General features: G+C 42.6%; 1 protein-coding gene across 1 annotated transcript in view; it reads right to left on the bottom strand.

The window, feature by feature from the left end:
• Positions 1-10,993, bottom strand: part of SLC17A6 (solute carrier family 17 member 6) — a gene marked incomplete at both ends in the record, with an annotated part of 57,764 nt that extends 46,771 nt beyond the window's left edge. The window contains 3 exons of the mRNA XM_083355345.1: positions 4,955-5,073; positions 7,465-7,717; positions 10,908-10,993. Coding sequence (XP_083211471.1) covers positions 4,955-5,073; positions 7,465-7,717; positions 10,908-10,993 — 458 coding nt within the window. The remainder of the gene's footprint in view (positions 1-4,954; positions 5,074-7,464; positions 7,718-10,907) is intronic.
• Between the last annotated feature and the right edge of the window lie 12,254 nt (positions 10,994-23,247).

Genomic DNA, 23,247 nt, shown 5'->3' with positions numbered 1-23,247 from the left:
ATTAAAAACCCTCTCCATGAGTTTTTTCTAGCAATGCAAACCAGCTCTTTCAAAATCAGCCATAGGGAAGAAAACAGCCGATCACAGTCTGGCTTTGTCTGCAACCTTCCCAAGTATATCGTTTCTCTACTTCAGCTTCTATCTGCCTTGCCCAGGGTAGGCCTCTGGTATTTGACATTGCACACAGGCGGCAAAAATGTCAGTACAATTCTTTGTTCATTGTACATCTACCTAAAGTGGTCCTCAGAAAAAAAACAAAACCCAGACGTTTTATGCCTCAGTGACTCCCCTATTTTTGCTATATAGTCCTCAACGTACGACCACAATTGACCCCTCCCAAAATATATGTTGCCAAATGAAACATTTGTTAAGCGAGACACTTGTTAGATGAATTGTGCCCCATTTTACAACCTGTCTTGCTACAGTTGTTAAGTGAATCATTACGGCTGTTAAGCTAGTTGTTAAGTGGAATCTGGTTTCCCCACTGACTTTACTGGTCAGACGGTCCGCAAAAGGGGGATCACATGACCCCAGGACGCTGCAACCCTGACAAGTAGGAACCAGTTGCCAAGCATCCAAAATCTGATCACGTGACCAAGGGGATGCTGCAACAGTCGGTTAAGTGCAGTGGCGTAGCATGGGGGGTGCAGGGGGGGCCAGCCGCACCGGGCGCAACATCTGGGGGGGCGCATTAGATGCATTCTACTTTAATTACATCAGTATTTTCATAACAAACAATACATGTGCTTAGGGGGTAAGGGTTTCTTTAACTAATCTAGTGGAAGAGACTCAAGTGCTAAAATCCACGAGTTAGGGGGCGCAAATTACTTGCCTTGCCCCGGGTGCTGACAACCCACGCTACGCCACTGGTTAAGTGTGAAAAGTGGTCCCACCTTGCGATCTCTGCTTTATAGCTGCCTACCCAGGCGGCGTACGCGCGGTTATTCCTGCTGCTATTCCGTCCGCCGTTGAAGATTTAGGCGAAAGAGAAGAAACGCACATAGAAAACCAGGCCTCCCGGGAGCCCCCCCTCCACCACCACCCCGCTTTAAGTTTCCTGAACCAGGCAAGAACGCGGTCGATTAAAAGCCCTCCCTAGCAACAATTACATATACTGCTGCGAGGAGGAGGAGGAGGAGGAGGAGGAGGAGGAGGAGGAGGAGGAGGAGGAGGAGGAGGAGGAGGAGGAGGAGGATCGATATGGTACAATACTCAGCAACCCTGGCGTCTTAGTTAGGGCTGCCGGCAGCCCCTTCCCTTCCCTCGCCTCGCCTCGTCTCGCCACGTCCATACTGCGCCACCAAAAGGCAGCCAGCAAGCGCTCCATCACTCATGGCGTGCAACCACTCAGGGCTGCTTCGCCTCTTTTAAGTTGTCAGTTCCTCCTCATAGGAGCGAAGGGAGCCATCCAACCGGAGAAAGCACCAATAGGGAAAGCGTTTCTTTCCCCCCCCCCCCCAACTTGCCCCCGAGTGAGGACGACAAATGAAGCTTTCTCCTTGGCAAACAGACGCCCCGGTGGGGGTGGATGGGGGGGGGGGGCTCATCTCGAAGGCGAAACCGAGAACGCTTTAGCCTTCGGCGTCAGGCGACGCTATTGTTTCTGCACTGCGAATATCCAAAAGCCCCAATAGGGCTACGGGAAAGTAGGCTACGGGGAAACATAGCTCAGATCTGGGAACCCAATTAAACTATAGGCGAGTTAACCGGACAGAGCTGAAGAAGCTTCTTGGATGAGAAGCGAAAAGCCTTCAAAGACAAAGCAGAAAGTCCACTAGCCTCTTGAACATGGGACAACCAGGACCTGGATGGCTTGAGAATCTCCATTAAACATTTCACCAGACAGACGCTCGTCTTTTGAATACGGTATTTTTTCTTTACATGGAAGGCACCGACTGCTGGATGGTGGGTGTCGTAGGGGAAATTGAGAGGCAAATTCTTCTATCTTCCGATCAAGATTTTCCGTATAGGTATAGGACAGGGGTCGGCAACCTCGGCTCTTTTATGACTCGTGGACTTCAACTCCCAGAATTCCTGAGCCAGCATAGCTGGCTCAGGAATTCTGGGAGTTGAAGTCCACGAGTCATAAAAGAGCCGAGGTTGCCGACCCCTGGTATAGGAGCTCGGCCGGCCACCGTGCTGTTTTCTTCCCAAAACAAGGGGCTCGAACCTATAAGCGCCGCCACTCCCGCGCTTAGGAAGAGTTCAATGAGGTTTAGATAATACGTCTCTCCGCCGTAAGAAATTACAAGGTTTAAATTCGTCTGTCTGAGACCATTGGATCACGCAGCAGCAAAACAAGTTACCCTGTAATTTCTGAATAGCTTGCAAGAACAAATGTAACCTCGGAAGTCAGCACTGAAAAATCGAAAAATTTATTTCCTCGTCGTTACTTGGAGATTCACACTTACATCCGACTTCGGATACAAACTACAGACGATTTGCTCCGGAAACGTTATCGCTGCATGGCTGTGGAGATTCTCAGTCATCCAGGTCACGGTTGTCCCCAAAAGGCAACTGGACCTCCTCGTTGATTTCTTTGAAAACTGTTTCGCTTCTCAGCCAAGAACTGGAGAAGCTTCTAGGATGAGAAGTTAAACGTTTACAAAGAAAACACCAAGAAAGTCCAGTTGCCTTTTTGGGGGGGGGGAACAACCTTTGGGTTATTACTGCACGTCGCAATGCATCCATTTCTGCCTAGTTACACCGCATCCTTCGCCATGCCAGATCGATAGGTCGCGTTTTCCTCTTTTCCAATTAAAAAAATTGCGCCAACTTGGGCTGCGTTCTCCCAACACGCTTGCCTCTAGCTTGCTTGGTTACGGTTTTCTCACCTGCCCAATTGTGTGTGGCTAGTGCAAGATCCTGAACGATGAATTAATTCATCGCGAGTTTAAGCCTGTGATTCAGATAAGCACCACGGATGAAACCTCCATCCGAACGTGTTATCTTAGCCCGCGTACACACGAAGGTGGTAAAATACAAGCAGGCGTAGCTTCGGCGTGGGTCTCAGGGAAATTGTGGGTGACAATTGCGGGTTTCGCTTTGTAGTGGGAGTGGTCTCCTTGTTGATGAAGCTTCTGGGCAGACTTTTTTTTTTCCTTTAGGAAAAGCCCGGTGCCCCAAGGCGCCTGGCAGAGCCTTTTAGAGCAGGGGTCTTCAAACTTGGCCCTTTTGTGACTTGTGGACTTCAACTCCCAGAATTCCTCAGCCAGCATGGCTGGCTGAGGAATTCTGGGAGTTGAAGTCCACAAGTCACAAAAGGGCCAAGTTTGAAGACCCCTGTTTTAGAGCCTCCCTCTTGTCCTCCTCAAGAGCCACTGAGGCTGGGGAAAGAGCGGCGCTAGGACCTCTGGTTTCCCTCTTTAATGAGCAGCGGCCAAGCACGTTTTGCGCCCGGAATCCTCGCCGGATCTAATTAACAGGTAGATTCGCTCCCTGGGTGCCTGAAACCTCTTGCCAGGCACCATAGAAACGAAGCCTTAAGACCCCCGCGCCATCTGCACACTTTCCTTTCTTTCTGCAAAAGCCCTCGGAAGTCACTTTCTCTTTCCTCCCGGTTCGTACAGAAGGCGGCTCAAGCACTCCATTCGCTTGGCCGTCAATATAATAGGGTAGCTGCTTTTTAATCGGGGGGGGGGGAGGGAGAGAGTCTCTTTTGTTCTTGTTGTTTTGAAAGCGGAGATAACTAAGAATAAAATACTCAGCCAGCGTCAGTGATATAGTCAGAAAGACCTACTAGGCTAGGGCAACCTGTGATAAAAAAAAGTAGAAACACACACACACGCACACACACACACCGCCGCCCCTTCTCTCTCTGAGCAATTATGGTCAAGAGCAAATCCAGGAAGAGAGACGACAGGTGACGCGGGCCAACAAACAAGTGTTATACATAAACCCTATTCGATAATAGCTGGAAAAGCAGCGATAATATGCCGTTTAGAAGCAAACGGAAGGAAAAAAAAAGATAGAAATGGATTTTATATTGGGATTATATACCTCTCTAGTCGAATAGTAGTAATAGCTGCAACGTATAAGAAGGCGGCAATCATAATCGTTCGAAAATAAGGCTTTGTTAACTAAAACCAAGCGAACGCATTCTGGGCTGGCCTCCAGAGACGGTCGATACCGCGGTATTTTAAGCCCCGCCTTCACTCGGAAAAAAAAATCTCTCCCAACAATATAAATTATTCCTGTGGAATGGATTAGGTTAGAGGACGTGGCACACAGAACCACAGGATTAAAGTGTGAGAACCCCGTAATGATGACCTTTCGAGAATAAAACGAAAGGCAGCCCCAGTGACTTGAAGCAGAGCCAATGTCCAAACTAACGGGTTTAGGAGTGCAAAGGTACAGTATTTGGTTTACGTGGGGAGCAATCCCATTGAAATAAAATGGTACTTTAAGTCACCCGACGTTAAAGACCAGAGATCGGGACTCCTGCGCGTTGAATTGTTTGAACAGAAGAGGGAATTTCAAACAGCGGCCAACTGGCCTGAGCAGTTTAAATACCATTTTTTATTATTATTATTATTATTATTATTATTATTATTATTATTATTATTATTATTATTATTATTATTATTATTATTATTATTATTATTATTATTATTATGACAGAAGTCCTGTCCTCGTTTTGTACCGGCTTCCAGACTTCTCTTGGCAGAGAACAGCAAGGGAGAAGCGAAGGGCCTTCAGAAGAAATGGGGGACCCAGCTTGTCTGCTTCTCTCTTCACGCAAGGAATACTGTGATGTAAGGCAGGCATTTTGCCCCGCCCCCCATGCGCAAAGCAGAACCGGCGAAGAAGCCCAAATGTGCGCCCCCATGGGGTAGCGCACCAGCCCCCCCACACACAGAGACACCAAAAAAACCACACAGTGTAGTGCGAACAAGACTACCTTGACTTCCACACCGCACCTGGAGAGGAGATAGATGTTGGCTGCTGTGCTTACCTGTTAGCTGCCAGCCTGGATGAAATATAGCCCCCGGGGATCTGCGTGACTATATACCCCCAGAAAAAGGAGCCATGGATCATGCCGACCGTTTCTGGGTCCCAGTTGAACTTCGCTTTCTTCCAAAGCGATAAAGGAGAGAGAGGGAAGAGAGAGAGAGAGGGTTGGCGGTTAAAAAATAAAATAAAAATCCGGGCTAAATCAAAGCATTTCTAAAGAGAGGTTGAGGAGAGCGCGCGCGGGGGGGGGGGGGAGAATCCGCGGGATTACAGTATCCGTGGATTTCTGTCGTAACCACATGGAAGCTTATTTAGCTACATTCAAGAAATATCCCAAGTCGTTTGCCTCTTTTTATTAATGGTCGGCTTGCACCAGAAGTAGAGCCAGTAGGATAGGATATTAAGAGTCCAGTGATTGCAATTGGAATTATAATTGATTCCTGTCTGTTGATTTATTTATTTGGTAACCAGCCCGGGGGTGGGGGAAATGAGGGGTCTTTATGACACATCCAGTCCTGACTAGGCTGACCTATAGACAGACAAAAATACCAAAGTGGTTGTGATCCTCCGGCTGAAAGGAAGATTGCGCACGATTACACCAGCTGAGCAATTGCTTGGTCTGAGCCAAATCGCTTGGTCTGAGCCAAAACCAAATGACGGAGACTTGCCTTCGTCGTTTATTGACTCGGTTCTATTCGTGATGGATGGGGAGATCTAATTTGTGAATCTCGGCTATTACTCAACATTATGCCTGCATTTTCTCTCTGGAGAAAATGTTCGCTTGCATCAAGGTTTTACCTTGACATTGTGCGTGCCAACCCCTGGGCTTCTTCTACCACCCCAAAGCTCCGAGTTTAGGGACCTCTTGCTGTAGGTTATCTGGATTTCCCCATATCTTAATAAAGGTTCCTTTCTCCCGAGTTCGCTTTTCCTATGTATGTATGTACGTATGTATGTATGTATCTCGAGAACTCCATCGTTTCCCAGCATTTTCCAGGCTTTTTCGATGTTTCGTTTTTTAAGGGGAATGAGTTTTCGTAATCATTTATTATCGATCTAAAAGAGTAGATGGGCCGAGATAATATCTACATCCTTGTCCCAGGTCGATTTTGAAGGGGGGAGGGGCTGTCCCTAAGACATACCCGTGTCAAGTTTAGCACCCGGGGCGCCTCTAATTCAAGTAAGCGCGGGGTGAGGGGTTTGCTAGCGGGGCCGCCCCGTTTGCAAGGGTCCGGTCTATCTTTCAATCCACTGGCGCTGCAGTCCTGCGAATTATAATAAACCCGGGTAGAAGTACCATTTTGATCCCTGGAACTTCAATCAACACCCGTGAATGGGGGAAGAAGTTGAAGTCTCCTTTTAGGGGCAGACTGATGGTCTCCTTTGGATCGCTTTGGACTCCTGATGGCTTCATGGACCCGGCCATGCAGTTTGAATGGCAACAGCAGAGTCGCGGTTTGTTATTTCCTTCTTCCAGATGGTTCGGTTGCCTTTGGTAATCTAGCCCAGGGTTTTCCAACCTTGGCAATGTTTAGACGGCTGGACTTCATCTCCCAGAATTCCCCAGCCAGCATGGCTGGCTGGGGAATTCTGGGAGTTGAAGTCCAGTTGTCTTAACATTGCCAAGGTTGGGAAACTCTGATCTAGCCTATAGTCCTGGGATTTCCTGATCTCTCCCCCCTCCTCTCGCTAACCACGTGCTATTCCAGGTAGTCTTTTTTCAGTAGGGTGCAAGGTTGGGAAAATGGATCGCTATCCTTGAAGAAGAGAAAGGGTGGAACGCTTTTGCACTGTTGCCACGAGGTCAACAGAAGCCTAGATGAGTTCGAAAGTGTTTTCACTTCTTCAAAGCATTTTATTTTGGTCTTCTGCAGTAGAATTTGGAGGTTTAGTTGAGGGTCAGTGAGCGAAGACGGGTGTCTCAACAGCTACGTAAGATTGGGGTGATCTGGGCTGAAACCCAAACAGTCTCCTGGGAGGCTTTTCGAAAATAACAGGGGAATAGGGGAGGACTCCTACATAGGGAGCTTCTTGAGAGGAGAAAGAAGGGTGAGGTGATGAAAAGTGGGATGTGTTTATTGAATTCGGACCAGAGACCAGGCTGTCATTAACAGGAACAACAACAAAAGACAACCAATGTGAGGAAAACTCACTCACTGCTATGGGAAAAGGCAGAGGGGGAAAAAGGGGGTGGAAGTAAAAAAGCAAGAAAGGTGAAGAGGGAACTCCGAAAGCAGCCTCGTTTGACCTCTACTTTGTAATGCTTTGCATTTTGTTCTAAAGACCCGCCTCTTTTCCTCCCACATGGGAATAATTCAAACCGCAACCTAAAGGGCGATATGTACAGCCTTGGCTTCCCAACCTGGATGTCGGGAAAGGCATTCGGGAATCATGCCCTGGCTATCTGTGCGAGGAGGAGGAGGAGGAGGAGGAGGAGGAGGAGGAGGAGGAGGAGGAGGAGGAGGAGGAGGAGGAGGAGGAGGAGGAGGAATCTTCCTGGAACTCGCTCACCTCTTTGATGATTTTCCCCTCTCGGTGGATGGTGCTGTTGTTGACCATGTCCACGATGGCTACTCCAAGGTTACAGCGGATTCCAAAGGAAATGCAGAAACCCAGTCCGCTCATGATGGCGATGATATATCGCCGAGGTAACCCGAAGCAGGTGCAGTCGCACAAAGGTGCTTTCTTCCCGGGCACGTCCAAGGGTTTGCCATCTTCCGTCAACTCGATATTGTCCTCGGGCCTCTGCTTTTTCTCTAGGGTTCTGTCAAATCAAAGAAGAGAGCTCAGTCAAGGGATCTACCTGCTTGCTTGGGGGTGGAGGGAGGGCTTGTAATACTTTGAATCGGCTTTGAATCGTGAGTGTGGATATGTTGCCCCGGAAAGAGTGATGTGATGTGATTTGGACTTAGAGCTTGATGCAAAACAAAATATTCCTGATAACTATTGGTAGGTTAAAAAAATAAATAAAAAGAGCTCCCAAACATGTACAAAGAGTATTTTCCTACTTGATGTATGAACAATCAGTCCTTACATCCCAGAAATGTATGAGGTGGGATTAAAATAAATCCAGGTGTTTTTTTGTCCTACTTCTTGAAGGGCATGGGAGTGGATGAGATGAAAATATTAACCCTGGCTAAGATTTCCCAAATAATTGGTAGTATTTCCAAGGGAGAAATTAAGAGTCTTAGAGGAGCAGGACAGCCACTTTCCCCCTCCTCAAAAGACAGGCTAACTGGATAGTTTTCCCATCAGATTAAGAAGTCCAGAATCAGACCCTACTGTATATGCTTCAGAGAAAACCAGTCAAATGGCCTTTTAAAAAAATAATTTTAATTTACTATTTCACACCTGTCAAATTTTTAGGGGAGGTGCTAAGACGCAACTCCTTCCACAGCTACGGAGGTGCTCTTTGTTGGCAAGCTCCACAGGGACTTGGTCTTCTAGCTTTAATCATTCTATAAATAGCATGGCAAACATGAAGGGGAAGCATGCAAGTCTAGGTATTCCCAGTGGGGAATCTTACTAGTGAGGAAGCTAATCTACACAATTGGCAGGTGTGTGGTAGTCTTTCAGAGCTCAAAATGGCTGTCTGCCACTTTTCCATTGGAGAAAACCTTGCATCCAGGCATTTCCTGCAAATTAGTCTGTCTGCCCTTAGAATAAGATAGAAAGCTATCCTATGTATTAATAAGAAAAGCTTCGTCCCATTATGAGTCTACTTGCCACCAAGGCAATTTGAGTTGAATGAGATTTCCTCCAGGTGAGGGTGTATTGATAGGATTGCACCTTTAAGCAGGTTTGATTTTTGTCTTCCCTCCATATTACAGCTAAAATAAAAATAAATTGATGCTTTTAAATTTCTCTGTCTTTGACACACAAAATTTACTACACTGTGTGCATGGCAAAGACCCAAACATACAGACGACACCTCTTTGAGTCACGTGCCTTTTAAATTTTTGTTATCTTTCCATCAAAGGCAAACAATACCCTTTCAAGAAGAGGAAAAAACATGGATATTAGATGGAAGCATTTCTCCCGACCCTTCTTTTGTTTTGTGCAACTGACCTCCTATGGCTGACATCAGTGTATTTTAATAATTCAGAATATGAGAGTAACAACAATTCCTGGGAGAGTTAGGATACTGAAGATGGAGTTACCGTGGACAGAGCAGAAGTTGTGAGTTTTTCTTTACAGCTTTTCTCTCAGCTAAGATTCACAGTCCAATAGTTAGCACAAAACTCTCCCCATCCTGAATATATGATAAACATCAAATTTCACGAAGTGTTCTGCTCTGGATTACAGTAGCAGAACACAATAATCAAATAAACCATTCTAACTTATCCTGGTAAGCACAAACGTCGGGCAATATTCAGTTTCTGAATTGTCTTCCCCTGCCTTCCTCATGGCAAATAAAACCTTTCCCAGTTGAGTTTTGTGGGAGGAAAAAAAAATCTGTTTTAAAAAAGATTATTAGAATTAAGGGAAGAAAGAACCTCCTTTTCCAAGAACCATTAGTTTCTATTCCAAATATGAAATTAAATATCTCAGCATAGTTTCATATGATTGATTGCTGGATAATCAGAAAGGTAGTATATAAATTTCAAAAAAACTGTCATGTTTCTGTGGGTGTGTCATTTAAAAAATGTGTAAATATACAGTTCATACATGTTAAAGATGACAGCAGAATATTACAATTGAATAATAATAATATTAATAAATCTTATTCTTCGTTTGTTATTTAAAGCAACTTAAATGATTTGTGACCTATGTGGTGTAATCCTTCCTTCTTCTTGGACCAATAGTAGATTCAACTCCCACACAGAATTTGTAACATGCCTCCTAGATATTTATACCATTGAAACTCTGGATAGACAATAGGAATACTTTCAGTGTTGTAACAAGGGTTAGAATTGCCGCAATGGAAGCTTTGTTGATTAAATACTACAGCTGACCTTTCCCTGCAGGTCTACCCCGCCATTTTGACCATAGAGAAGTTTTTTTTAAAGATATTTTGCTCTGTAAAAATTTAAGATCATAGTAAGGTAGATTCACACATAACTATATTTCATAGCTATAGGAAGTTATGTTGAAATTACATTCATTTGTTTAATAATCATAGATATCATTAATTGTGCTACAAAGGATTGGCCTCGCCTGCAGATAGATTTACATCTATGCATCATTATTTCATATATATATATAATTTCTCAAAAAAAGAATAAACAGATGTTTGAAGTGATTTTTTTCTAGTCTCTCTTTTGAGGGTGTTTAAATTAACTACAGAAAAAGCATTCATTTATCAATTATCTCCACATTTTTTCTCATATAAAAAGATCATTCATGGGGGACTCAGCAGTGCAGATCAAAGCTCTTATTTATTCATCCTTTTTGGGGGAGGTGGAAAAGAAAAGATGGGGGAAAGGATTTCCTATTAGTGCTTAGTTGTGTTCTTTTTCAAACAAAGGTATTTTCCGTTTCAAAACATACATTACCCCTCCCCCATATACATTTGTCTGAATAACAATCAGACATCTCAGAATTGAATTACCTGATTTTTTAAAATTGGGGTTCTAAGGACACATCTCTTACTGAAACCAAATTTGTCCTCTTACAAACAAGTTTGTTTAGAAGAAGGTGTTACATATTTAAATCTAATATCCAAAACATCCTTCCTCCCTTCCTCCCTCCCTCTTCCTTCCTTCCTTCCTTCCTTCCTTCCTTCCTTCCTTCCTTCCTTCCTTCCTTCCTTCCTTCTTCTGAATTTAGAGTCCTTGTTAACAATATCCAAGCAGCACAATGAAAGTAAACACATAGCTTTAGCTATAGATCATGAATACAATAATTATCCTCTATCATATGAAGTGTAAATAAGAATCTCACTATGGAAGCATCATGTTATTCTCATTGATTCAGAAAACACAAATATATATATATATATATATTTTTCTTACCTATAGATCTTACCAAGTGATTTCCCAGCAAGATTTTTCAGTTTCTCCTTCCCAGGATTCAGAATCCTTTGTTTTACCGACTCCATTCCTGTAAAGATTTCAAGTGTCTTTCACCAGGTTAACAAGGATGCTTTACAAGCCTTGAAGATGGATCATATTGGTTCCATTTCAAACTTTTTTCCATAAAATAATGTTGTTCATCCAGATAAAAGGGCGAGTCAAAATCTTCCTCTGTGTGTGTGTATGTGTGAATGTGTGTAAGAGAAAGTGTATCTGTGAGAGAGGAGAGAGACACTGTAGATGTAGATCTGTGGGTGAGGCAGAAAGAAACAGCCAGAAAAAAAGAGATGATTGAGTGTCTACCTGAAGCCCATGGGTTTCTTAAAAGAACAGAAGTTGTGAGACTGAACTAAAAAGTCCTCTTAGAGATGAAAAATCCATTAGCAAAATGACAAGCAAAATCATTGGTATTTCGAAGGAGACTTGATTGAAAGTCTAATGTAAATATAATCCTGATCTGGTGTGGATTATTTTGCTGTGGTTGTGTATATAGAGGTAGAGAGTCGTCAAAGACAATAAATCCCATATGCATAGAATCCTTACCAGTGCTCACACCAGTTTGGGTGAATCCCTGATAACTGTGCTACATACTCTGGTACAGAGGCAGCACTAGCATTTCATTATTTGTGTGCCAATACATCAGCTACTTCATCCAGGGCTGGAAAGAGTAAATTAAAGTAAATGTGGGAGGATCGCACCTAGCACAAATGGGTGACTCTCCACTGCACCTCCTCTTCAATGTTCCCCCCTGCCCCCCAGAGGTTTCAGCACCATCAACAGCACCGTGTCAGTACAGTGTCCTCTAGATTGTTTTCAGCACCACGGAGAGAGCAATTGGAAGCTTTCCTCCACCATCAACGTTCTAGGGGAATTGGGCGGACTCATTACAGTGAAGTCAATGAAGAGTGGGTGCCATGGAAACCAAAAGGAGCCAGTCAAGATTCGCCCTCTCCAGGTTTTCCAAGAGCAACACACTTTGCAAAGAAAATAGGGGTATACTGACAATTAATTTTAGGATTTCCACGTCTGACTCCATTTTTTTTGACGCATAGACTGACCCAGTTGCGCAGTGCAAACACCATCTAGCATTCCCATAGCTTTTGCTGCAGTAAAACAAAAGTGACAGAGCACTTCTTGCCAAGAGAATATGCCCTTTTAGGTTATGAAGCTGGACATCTAGGCAAACAAATCAGCAAATCAACTAAAGCTTCACAAATAGGGCTGCATATAATTTCTTTGTATAACAGGAAAATGTCACAATATAGACCTTATATTATACAAAAAGATGTTAAATGATATCTGCTTATTGCTGGAGATACAGAGTTGACAGCCAGATCTATTCCAGAGGGTTAGGAGAGGAATATAATCTGGGGAAGCTTTAAAGAGAATGGTGGTGTGTCAGATAGAAAATAAAAGCTTACATTTTATTAATGCAGTTTGCCTGGCAAACACAATCTAAAAATTATGAAATGTGAAACCTATTTCTTTTATCTCATAGCTGATCAGCTTGAATAGCATGCAGGTTTAAATAAAGCATCTTCCACTCTTATCTTCAAATTTGTTTTCTTTTATTCAAATATAAGTTGACACTCCTCTTCATTTGTTGAATTCAAATATAGGTAGAATAAAAATCCACCCAACGTGATGGTTATACTCCTGAAGGCTCAACCTTATTTCTTATTCATGCAACAATGGTTTTCTCTAATGTTTTCTTATAACAGTGATATTATAACATTGGGATTAGGCCTATCAGTTTGAAAATACAATTGGTATTTCTTTTTTCTGTGACAGAAATATTTTACTAAAGATGCCCTCTGGTGGAAGGACAATGATGTTTGGCAACATTCTCTCTCATTAATTTACAATGATGCCATTGATTCTGACAATTTTGCCCCGTCTTTCTAAAATGGCATAGACAATTACATTGAAATGGGAACTGTTTAATTAAAAACAGTGGGAAAAGCTTTAAAGTTTTACATATTATAGTTTCCAAGCAAGTGATTTGTTTAATCTGAGTTATTATCAGATGTTTGCTGCTTTCGATATTTCCTTAATTTGTATTTCCATCTCCCTTACTTAATTTGTCCTTACGTGCCTGAATTTGGGGCCCTTTTCTCAAACCTGTAAACAAAACAAATCTCCGAATACACTAATGTTTATCATCTGTGCACTGCTGGCAGCCCCAGCCAGCCCTATTTTGTCAGCAGGACTCCCAGATGCTTCTCATTCTTCCTCTTTCCACATATTATAGGCTTGCACCATTACCTCTTCGTCCTCCTTCTCCTTGGCTGGCCTGCAGAACTGCCTGCCACTTTGTTGTGGGAAGGGAAACAAGGGAACCATGGACCACAAGAAAAAGTGCACCTCCATTCTGCCATGTTCCCAAAGGGCCCCTCTCTCTCTAGGGAGAAAGAGAACTCAAATGTTGACTGCTGGCATCCTCTGTCTAGCCTAGAGGTAGGCAACCTTGGCTCTTTTATGACTCATGGACTTCAACTCCCAGAATTCCTGAGCCAGCTGTGCTGAGGGGAAAAGGAGAGGTTTCCAAGCTGAGCCATGCTGGCTCAGGAATTCTGGGAGTTGAAGTCCACAAGTCATAAAAGAGCCAAGGTTGCCTACCCCTGGTCTAGCCAATCTTATTTCAACAGCAGTCATCCAAGTGCTCCCTCATGTGAAAAATGAAATGGGCTGGGCAAGGACTAAATTACAGTGGCTGTTGTATTTGATTGATATCAAAGAGATCCAATTTCATCTATAGCCACAGCTGCTCACTTGGTGACTTTCAACTCAAAGTACCTCACAGGGTTATGAAGAAATATTGGAAGCTGGACTAGTATGTATATGTCTTGAATTCCTGAACAAAGATGGAGTACAGATATGTGTGCATGTTTATGTGACAGAAAAGGGCAATAAAAATATCAAGACTTTTCTTTGTACACTTAAAGTTGTTGCTTCTCTAAGAGTCACATGTTGAGTAAATTCCTTGTTGCTGGGTGAGGGAGGAGCAAAGGATCGTGGGACTGACGATCAGACAGTTGAAAATGAAGATCATATGAAGGAGCAGCAGCAGCTCAACAGAATCAGTAGCACTGAAGTAACTACAATTCCCCAAATTTCATTTCCTTGGGAGTTATGGGCACTGGACTTTGAACACTTTCTGTAAGAAGCCCATTTGAGGCACCTTGATTTCTAAAATTGAATTAATTTAGTTGATTAACTATTCATACAGTCCTCCTATATATTTTATATCCTGGAATATTCTCTCTAAACCCTCTTTTATTATTTATTTATAACAAACGTTTAGGATGTTGTTTTACAAGTTACTATAAACAAACAGATGCTCCTTATTCATTGAGAGAGGAAGAGGAGAAGATAACAGATATCACTGAGAGACATCATCTGCACATCTTTGATTCTAGTCATTCATAATGTAATAATAAAAATCATTTGTTTCTAGAGGACTAGGGTTGCTTGTACTGCTAGTGTGCCTGCCCTTGTGTCAACAACACTCTGATTCTGACTGCAGAAGCAATGATGCAAAATCCCCATTCATGATAAGAATATCTAATGAGTTCTCAGACATCGTGATTCTAGATTTTGCTTAATCCATGGACTCTTTTCAGTTTAAGAATAAATTTTGGAAGCAACTAAGATGAGATGGAAAGAAGAGAAGAAAGGAGAAGGAGAGTGTGTGAGAGAGAGATTCCAGAGAATAACATCCATTGAAAGTGGTTGTTCCTATTTCTGAATAGGACAGTTTGAGAAGGAATTTTCCCTTATGTTAATTATGTAAGCTACTATTTTTGCTGACTCATTGTTCCAAATAGCCCTGTCCCTGTATTTCTAGCAAAAGTCCATTTTTAAAGTAGTAGTAGTAGTAGTAGTAGTAGTAGCAGTAGCAGTAGTAGTAATAACAATAACAATAACAACAGTAATAAAGTTGGAAGGGACCTTGGAGGTTATCTAGTCCAACCCCCTGCTCAGGCAGGAAACCCTATACCATTTCAGACAAATGGCTGTCCGGTCTCTTCTTAAAAACTTCCAGTATTGGGGCATTCACAGTTTTTGGAGGCAGGTTGTTCCAATGATTAATTCTTCTAACTGTCAGGAAGTTTCTCCTTAGTTCTAGGTTGCTTCTCTCCTTGACTAGTTTCCATCTGTTGCTTCTTGTCCTGCTTTCAGGTGCTTTGGAGAATAGCTTGACTCCCTCTTCTTTGTGGCAGCCCCTGAGATATTGGAACACTGCTATCATGTTCCCCCCCTTGTCCTTCTCTTCATACACTTCTCTTCATAGTCTCTAGTGTATGGGGTAGTTTTTGTTTATTTATATATACATAATAATTCAAAAAGCCTCATTTATTCTATGACAGGTTTCATGGTAAAGAATAGGAATATCAGATAAGTAGTCGATTGCATAGAAAATGCAATGCCAGGCTCAATTTCTGGAAAGGCAAGTCTTCACAAGGACAAATACTTTGATTAATGCAGCCAACGATACACCTCATTCCCTTCTTTAGGATTTTGTTTTAATGATCTGATCACCAAGACTTGTAATCCAGTAATTTCTCTGTGTGATGCTGAGTTGTGGAAGAAGTTGGAAGTTTCCTTTTCATTAGCCTTTTCAAGAAGCCATGCCACTTCTATTCAGAAATGCAGCTTATCATCCATACACATCCGCACATTTCGCCGGGACCTGAAAACCTGGCTCTTTGAGCTCTCCGGCCCAGGCTGAGAATTTTTAACTGGGGTTTTTAATTCTAGGGATGATTTAATCTTTTTTAATTTGTTTTTAACTTTTGTATTTGGTTGTTTTAAATGCCCTGTAAACCGCCCTGAGTCCTTCGGGAAAGGGCGGTATATAAATTTAATAATAAAAATAAAATACAAAGAATTCTTTGTCCCTTCACCACTAAAAAAATAAAAATAAAGATTATGCTAAATAGTGCTCATGCTGCAGGACTAATGTATTTTTATAGCCTGCTCATGAGTCTGGTTTACACATTCAACTAGAATGCAGAGACTGAAGAATTTTGAGATGTTAAAAATGTAAATGGGATTTACTGAATAATTCTTATGAGTGGAGCACTAAGAAAAAACCTTAATAATAAAGTGAAATATTTAAGACAGCTGCCTCCACCCAACAGTGAAGTTTTTGGTTGTGTTTCACAGAAGATACAACAGATTTTCCTAGATTCCAACATGGTAATTTTATTTATTATTTATTTATTTATTTGGTTTATATACCACCTACTCCCAAAGGACTCAGGGCGGTTTACAAGGCAAAATTTAAAAACAATACAATATAAAATTAAAATAAAATTAAATTAAGTCTAGCCACAAAAAAATAAAATCACAATTTAAAAACATTAAACCCCTCAGTCCAGACCAGATAGCTCAAAGAGCCAGGTTTTTAGGTTCATTTTCAGTGAAGATCTTAGATCTCAATGAAGTCCTTTAACCAATTCAATTCAAATAGAACTGGGAGGGACCTTGGAGGTTTTTTAGTCCTCCTCCTCGTCGTCCTCCACCACCACCACCACATCCCCCATGCCCATGCCCATGCCCATGCCCCTCTCAAGCAGGAGACCCTATACCATTTCAGACAAGTGGCTATCCAGTCTCTTCTTATAAGCCTCCAGTGAACCTGCAACTTCTGAAGGCAAGCCATTCCACTGGCTAATTGTTCTCTTAATTGTTGGGAAATTTCCAGGTTGCTTCTCTCCTTGATTAGTTTCCATCCATTGTTTCTTGTCTTGCCTTCTGGTGCTTTGAAAATTAAGTTAACCCCCCCTCTTCTTTTTGGCAGCCCCTCAAATGCTGTAATACTGCTATCATGTCACCCTGCTATCATGTCACTTCTTTTCTCTAGGTTAGCCATACACAAATCCTGCAATGGTTTTTCATATGTTTTAGTCTCTAGGCCAGGGGTGTCAAACTCAATTTCATTGAGGGCCGCATCAGCATTGCAGTTGCCCTCAGGGGGCTGGGTGGGTCTGGCCAGGGTGGGTGTGGCCTACTGGGTGGGCATGGCTAGAGTGCGTATGGCCTACTGGGTGGGCGTGGCCAGCTCTACATCGTTCGCATCAAGGGTGCCTATAGGGGCCCGGGCAGGAGTGGGACAGATCTGAGGGTGTCTGGCAGAAGGAGGGTCTCTGGGCCAGGGCCAAGGCAGTGGGGGCCGTTCCCTCACTGTTTCCAGGATGGCTTTGCGGGCCACATGAAACCACTTTGCGGGCCGCATCCGGCCCCTGGGCCTTGTGTTTGACATGCTTGCTCTAGGCCTTTAATCATCTTAGTTGTTCTTTTCTGCACTTTTTCTGAAGTCACACCTTTTTTGTAAAGTGGTAACCAAAACTGGCTGCAGTATTCCAGGTGTGGTCTTACTAAGGTTTTATAAAGCGGTATTAATACTTTGTGGGATTTTGATTCTATGCCTCTGTTTATACAACCATGCCCAAACAACAATGGATTTACAATTAAAACAACAATGAGTGTTGGATTTCATTTTTTAAAAAAAGATTAAGATAAAAAAAGATAATTACCAGCTACCAAAAAACATTTTCTGCTTCTGCTTTATCTTATTAGATCAAACTTGAAAATTTAAAATCCATATCCTCCATATACTTTGGAAAATATGCCTTTTCCACATCTCCAACTTTTATTTCATGGTGTTGTTGTTGTAAGCTGCGAAGTCGTGTCCGACCCATCACGATCCCATGGACAACGTTCCTACAGGCCTTCCTGTCCTCTACCATCTTCTGGAGTCCATTTAAGCTCATGCCTACTGCTTCAGTGACTCCATCCAGCCACCTCATTCTCTGTCGTCCCCTTCTTCTATTGCCCTCAATCGTTCCCAGCATTAGGCTCTTCTCCTAATGGAGATTTCATGGTGAGTCAGTGCTAAAGTGGGTCAGTGCTAAAGCACATATTTCTAGAGAAAAGATTTCATATAGCCAAAGAAACAAAAATGAGTCACCATATAAAGGAACAAAAATGATGTTTTAAGAGGTTTGGATAGAGTTTGAAATTCAGTGATTATGTATGCTGCTTTCTTGCATAAACCTAATTGGTACTGTTTCCTCTGCTCTTCCCAAGGACAGTGTTTAAACATTGCATTGTTAAATGTAGTTAGAAGAGTGTTCTTGATTTTTTTAGGTCATCAGTAATGAATGCAGCAAGGTTTTGAATAATAGTGCAAAATACCAGGGTGCCAGAGATTTGCAAGCTTCTAGATAGGACATAGCAAATTGAATGGCAAGAAGAGCTGAAGCACTAATTGCTTATTCAAGTGGCCCAATCGCTGATCAAATTACTATTAACTTGTTCAATCTATAACAGGGAATTTTTGAAGTCTGTGTGAGAGATTAAGACAAAGCACAAATCAAATATGAATCATGGATTGATAATTATCCAGATTTTGACAAGGGGCTTCATAGGAGGGAAAAGTAGAGAAAGAAGAAACAAAAGAATTATTTTTTTCTCTTTCTTGAAATGTCTTCATATTAAGAATCCAGGTGTTTGAAGGAAAGCAACTGATCTTTTGCCTGATATCGTCAATCAACAGATCAATTTGTTCAGATTCCATAAGACATGGCATAGCAATATAGCTACTTTATGCTCATTTGTTAATTAGGATTGCCATTTGCACTTTTTGATCGCATTATGTCCATAAGTAATAAACCATTGTCTTCACCTCAGCTGTCAGCAATTATATTCCAGTGACCAAATATTCCTCCTCATCACTTAGCTCCATGGTAACAACACTTTTGTTGCCTAGAGTAGAGGTAGAGAAAGACTCGCTAGATATAGCGTAAAGCAGGCATGTCAAACTGCCAGCCCACGGGCTGGAAGTGTCACACCAAAACCACACCCACCCCATTGCCGGCAATGGGGGGAAAGTTGCAATATGACATGCGACGTCATGTGATGTCGCAGGTTTGACATGCCTGGTGTAAAGGATGTTTCAAGGCCAAATGCTGTAGGTTGTGACAATATCTGGAACTTCCGCACCCTCAAAATGACCCAAAAAGCCAGTTTCTTTCCTGCATGTATTACATGTATACAGTCATTATCACTCCGGCTTTTGGGGGTTGGAGAATAGAATAGAATAGAATAGAATAGAATAGAATAGAATAGAATAGAATAGAATAGAATAGAATAGAATAGAATAGAATAGAATAGAATAGAATAGAATAGAATAGAATAGAATAGAATAGAATAGAATAATGGAATGGAATGGAATGGAATGGAATAGACCTTGGAGGCCTTCTAGTCCAGCCCCGTGCTCAAGCAGGAGAACCTATACCATTCCAGACAGGTGATTGTCCAGTCTCTTCTTGAAAATTTCCAACTGGAGCTGGTTCTCCCTCTTTTCTTCTATTAGATAATTCTTAGAGGCTTGCTTGCTTTAAATAGGTTTGTGGATAAACTAGATCATCATTTGGGAGACACAATCAATTCATAGTCAGTTATGTGAGTGTCTAATGACCTTGCTTGTATAGTTGATTGATACTGATGATCACCTGTCATTAGGTTGGTATCTACTCTTAGAAGCTACATAGAAAGTTCTTCTCAAGATGATTTGTTCCCAATCTGGTTATTCAGGTCTTCCAGTCAGGCATTTATCATTGCTATACTTGTATCCATTCAACTTGCTGTTGGTTGTCTGCTTTCTTTCCAACTTTGCAAGTATTATAGAACCCTCAAGAGGCTTGTATGGTTAGATTGGATAAATTTCAATTTGTGACACCCAGGATGCAGACAATTTGCTTGAAGCATCTTACACAGACATTTACATACATACAGTACATATAGTCTTGTGGGTTTTTACCTTACTTGTAACCTCTGGCTAGGAGATTATTATAAATACCTCAATTACCATCTCTTGGGGAGAGGACACAAATATCTCCTTGTTTAAAGATATCTTTATTGGATCTCTCAATTGTGGGCAATTATAGATTATAGGCTAGTGTCTATCCTTTTGTGATTGTTGTATATTCAGAAATCTTTAGCTAAGACAATTAACCAGGAGCATTTATCACCTATGAAGTGTGCTGTCAGGCTTCCCTTGAGACATTTTGGAGTCTTCAAATCTTTATCCAGGATTAAATGTATTTTTCATTCTTCTTACTAAATAAGCAGCTACTGTAGGTTAAAACAGTCTAATATGGGGGGGGGGAAGAAACTTGAATAGTCACTAACATTTTCTCCATCAAAACTTTTAAATTTAATTGATTAGGTTTGTTTGACCCATACACTAGTAAATTAGCAGTACCTGACTTTCTCACTTTGGATAGCTAAAATGGCTTCAGCATCAATTCTTATTTTATGCTCCATTATATTATTTATTTAATAGTTTGTATTCTGGATCAAACTGCTGTATTGTGATTGATCCCTTTGTTAAGACCCCTGTGCTAGTCTATATAAGCACGTGTTATCACTATTAAGGTCAGAAGACGGTAATTACTCACAGTGTCTGCACGTGTGTCTGCCAGTTATGAAGGAGCACATGTGTGTCTCCCAGTTATGGAGGAAGGGAGCCTCCAGGGAGCAAGGAGGAGGAAGTCCATCCCAGAAAAGGGGAGGGAAGAGGAAATACATCATAGGGTAGGAGGGGGTCTGGCTGCCCACATAGTAATTTCCCCAAAACAGCCACATGGTGGCAGCACACTCCCCGTCTGGTATTTCATAATACCACCATATAAAACCATATAACGGTAGTTATTTGTAGTTTGCTTGTTGTCATAAACACCTGAGATATATAAGAGATAACCTGAGATATATAAGACATAAAAACCTGAGAGATATAAGAAATAAACATGCATACATATTGCAATAATAGGAACTGCCATTACAGGCTGCAAATAATCTAGATTAAAGTTCAAATAACTTTTCTTCTTGGAGTCAGGATCCAACCAGGAAAGGCAACAAGTTCAGTCTTCAAGAGGCAAAAGCAGGACTAGTTCGGTGATGGGTCTGATGAAGGTTTTTATGGTGCCTTGCTTTGCGACCTTTACCTCCACTTTACGTACCTTCCCATCAGTGCTAAGAATGACCTTTTCAATGAGTCCCATGGGCCACTCAATTCTTTGAACTTGTTGGTTCTTGAACAGAACAAGGTCTCTGACTTGAAGATTGGGGTGAAGATGAGACCTTTGTGACTGGAGCGTGAGTTTGTTGCTCCCCGCCATAATTTGAAGCAGGGTTGGATACAGGTGGTTGCTGTGGATTGCCTAGAAGTGGAACAGGATGCATAGCTGTATTGTGCTTGTCACTATCGCATTCTGTGTACTTGACAAAGGCTTTACAATTTTTAGCAAAATGGTCGTATGAGGCACAGCACCTGTAGCATATTCCAAGTTTTTGGAGAACCTCTTTCCACTCTTGTATAGTCATTGCTCTAAGAGGGTGAGGTTTTTTGTGAATAGGACACTGACGTTTAGGATCTTCATCCCCACCACCTGAATCACTCCATTGAAGAGATGACACAGGAGGTGAGATATCCATTTTTCTTGTAGACACAGCACATGAGTCTCTGTGTTGAGCTGCGGTGTTAACATACCTTGGCGATGATAATGAAGCAGGCACACTGGATTGAGGGTATTTGAAGCTGGGATCATGTCTTGTCCAGGTGTGTCTGCCGATGAACCTTGATGATGATGATGGAGCAGACACATTGGATTCAGGGTAGTTGAAGCTGGGGTCATTTCTCATCCAGGCGTGGTGGCTGATGAACCTGCAAAAATATGAGAATGGGGGGGGGGAAGGAAACATTATGGCATAGTTTGTAGTCTGAGCCGTGCCGTGTCCAGTCCACCTGCAGGCCGTATGGCAGTTTGGACACCACTGGATTGACACCGTGGGAGGAATCCAGGTAGGTCAGACCAGTTAGACGTGGGTCTGTTTTTGCCAATTCTATTTCCATGAGGAGATCACTTAGTTTTTGAAGCTTGTAATTGTCTTTGTCGCCTATCTTCGGAAAGTTTTGTAGTCTTTCGAATAAGGCATTCTCTAATGCTTCTGGGCTTCCGTAGGTTTGTTCAAGTTTTGCCCATGTAGCAGTAAGACCTGTGTCTGGGGAGTCAACATGTACTATTCTCAGTCCTTGAACACGATCTGCGGGTCCTGGGCCCAGCCACTTTATGAGTAGATCAAGTTCCTCTCTGGTGTTGAAGTTGAGATCAGCAATAGCAGCTTTGAAGGTTGCTTTCCAGGATCTGTAGGTCTCTGGACGGTCATTAAACTTTGAGAGTCTAGAGTTGAGAAGCTCTCGGCGAATCATGTAATTGGCATGGTCAGAACGATCTGACCCTTCACTCCTTGATGGCAAAGAAACTTGTGGGGCCCCTTGGGTGTGAAGGTTCTCTGGTGAATAAGGGTGAGGTGTACTAGGATAGAATGATGTTGCAAGAGCATTCAGCTGTGGTGTAGTCCCTAAAGCTTGTGCTGGCTGTCGATTCAACTGTTGATTATTGCTGGAAGTTACGTTGTCATTGGTAAGAGGTGATGCACTTTGAAGCGTTGTGGCATGGAAGGGGTGTAGGCCTTTGCAGGCTTGGGATCTTTGTGCTGTTCATAGGAAGCACAGTTGACGCACCTGCGTTGTGGCATGGAGGAGGGGTAGGCCTTTGCAGGCATGGGGCTTTTGTGCTGTTCATAGGAAGCACAGTTGACGCACCTGCGTTGTATTGTGGAGGAGGTGCAGACTTTTGCAGTTCTGGGGTCTCTGTGTGGTGAGTCAGGACAGCGTTGTTCGTAGGAAGTGCAGAAGATGGCTCTGCATCATTGCAAACATTATGCCTTAGCATGTATTGACTGGTGCGTTCCATCGGATCTTCCACTTCTATTGAAATGGAACAATTTGGATCAGTGCCTTCCTGCATCACCTGTTCATAGACCTTCAGCTTTGCTCGGGCAGCTGCTCGTTCCTTTTCTATTTGCAGAATTTTCATTAGGGTTACCACCTCTGCTTGATGAGCCTCCTCTTCTGCTTGGCGGGCCTTGCTCTTAGCTTCCATCTCTGCTTGGTGGGCCTTGCTCTGAGCTTCCATCTCTGCTTGGCGGGCCTTCTCCTCTGCTTGGCGGGCTTTGCTCTGAGCTTCTATTTCAGCTTCCCTTCTGGCAAAGGAAAGAAGCATGTTCTTTTCTTCTGCAATCGCACGGGCCTCTACTAGCTTGTCATGTATGGTTGAAGCCCTGGAGCAAGAGGATCTAGCAGAACGTACTGTGACTTTAGTTGATGTGAATCTATGTGATCTGGTCTCCTGCAGTTCAGCAATAC

Source organism: Vipera ursinii (genome assembly GCF_947247035.1).
Source record: "Vipera ursinii genome assembly, chromosome: 1".
Classification (NCBI taxonomy): domain Eukaryota; kingdom Metazoa; phylum Chordata; class Lepidosauria; order Squamata; family Viperidae; genus Vipera; species Vipera ursinii.
This window is presented reverse-complemented; position numbering and strand designations above follow the sequence as displayed.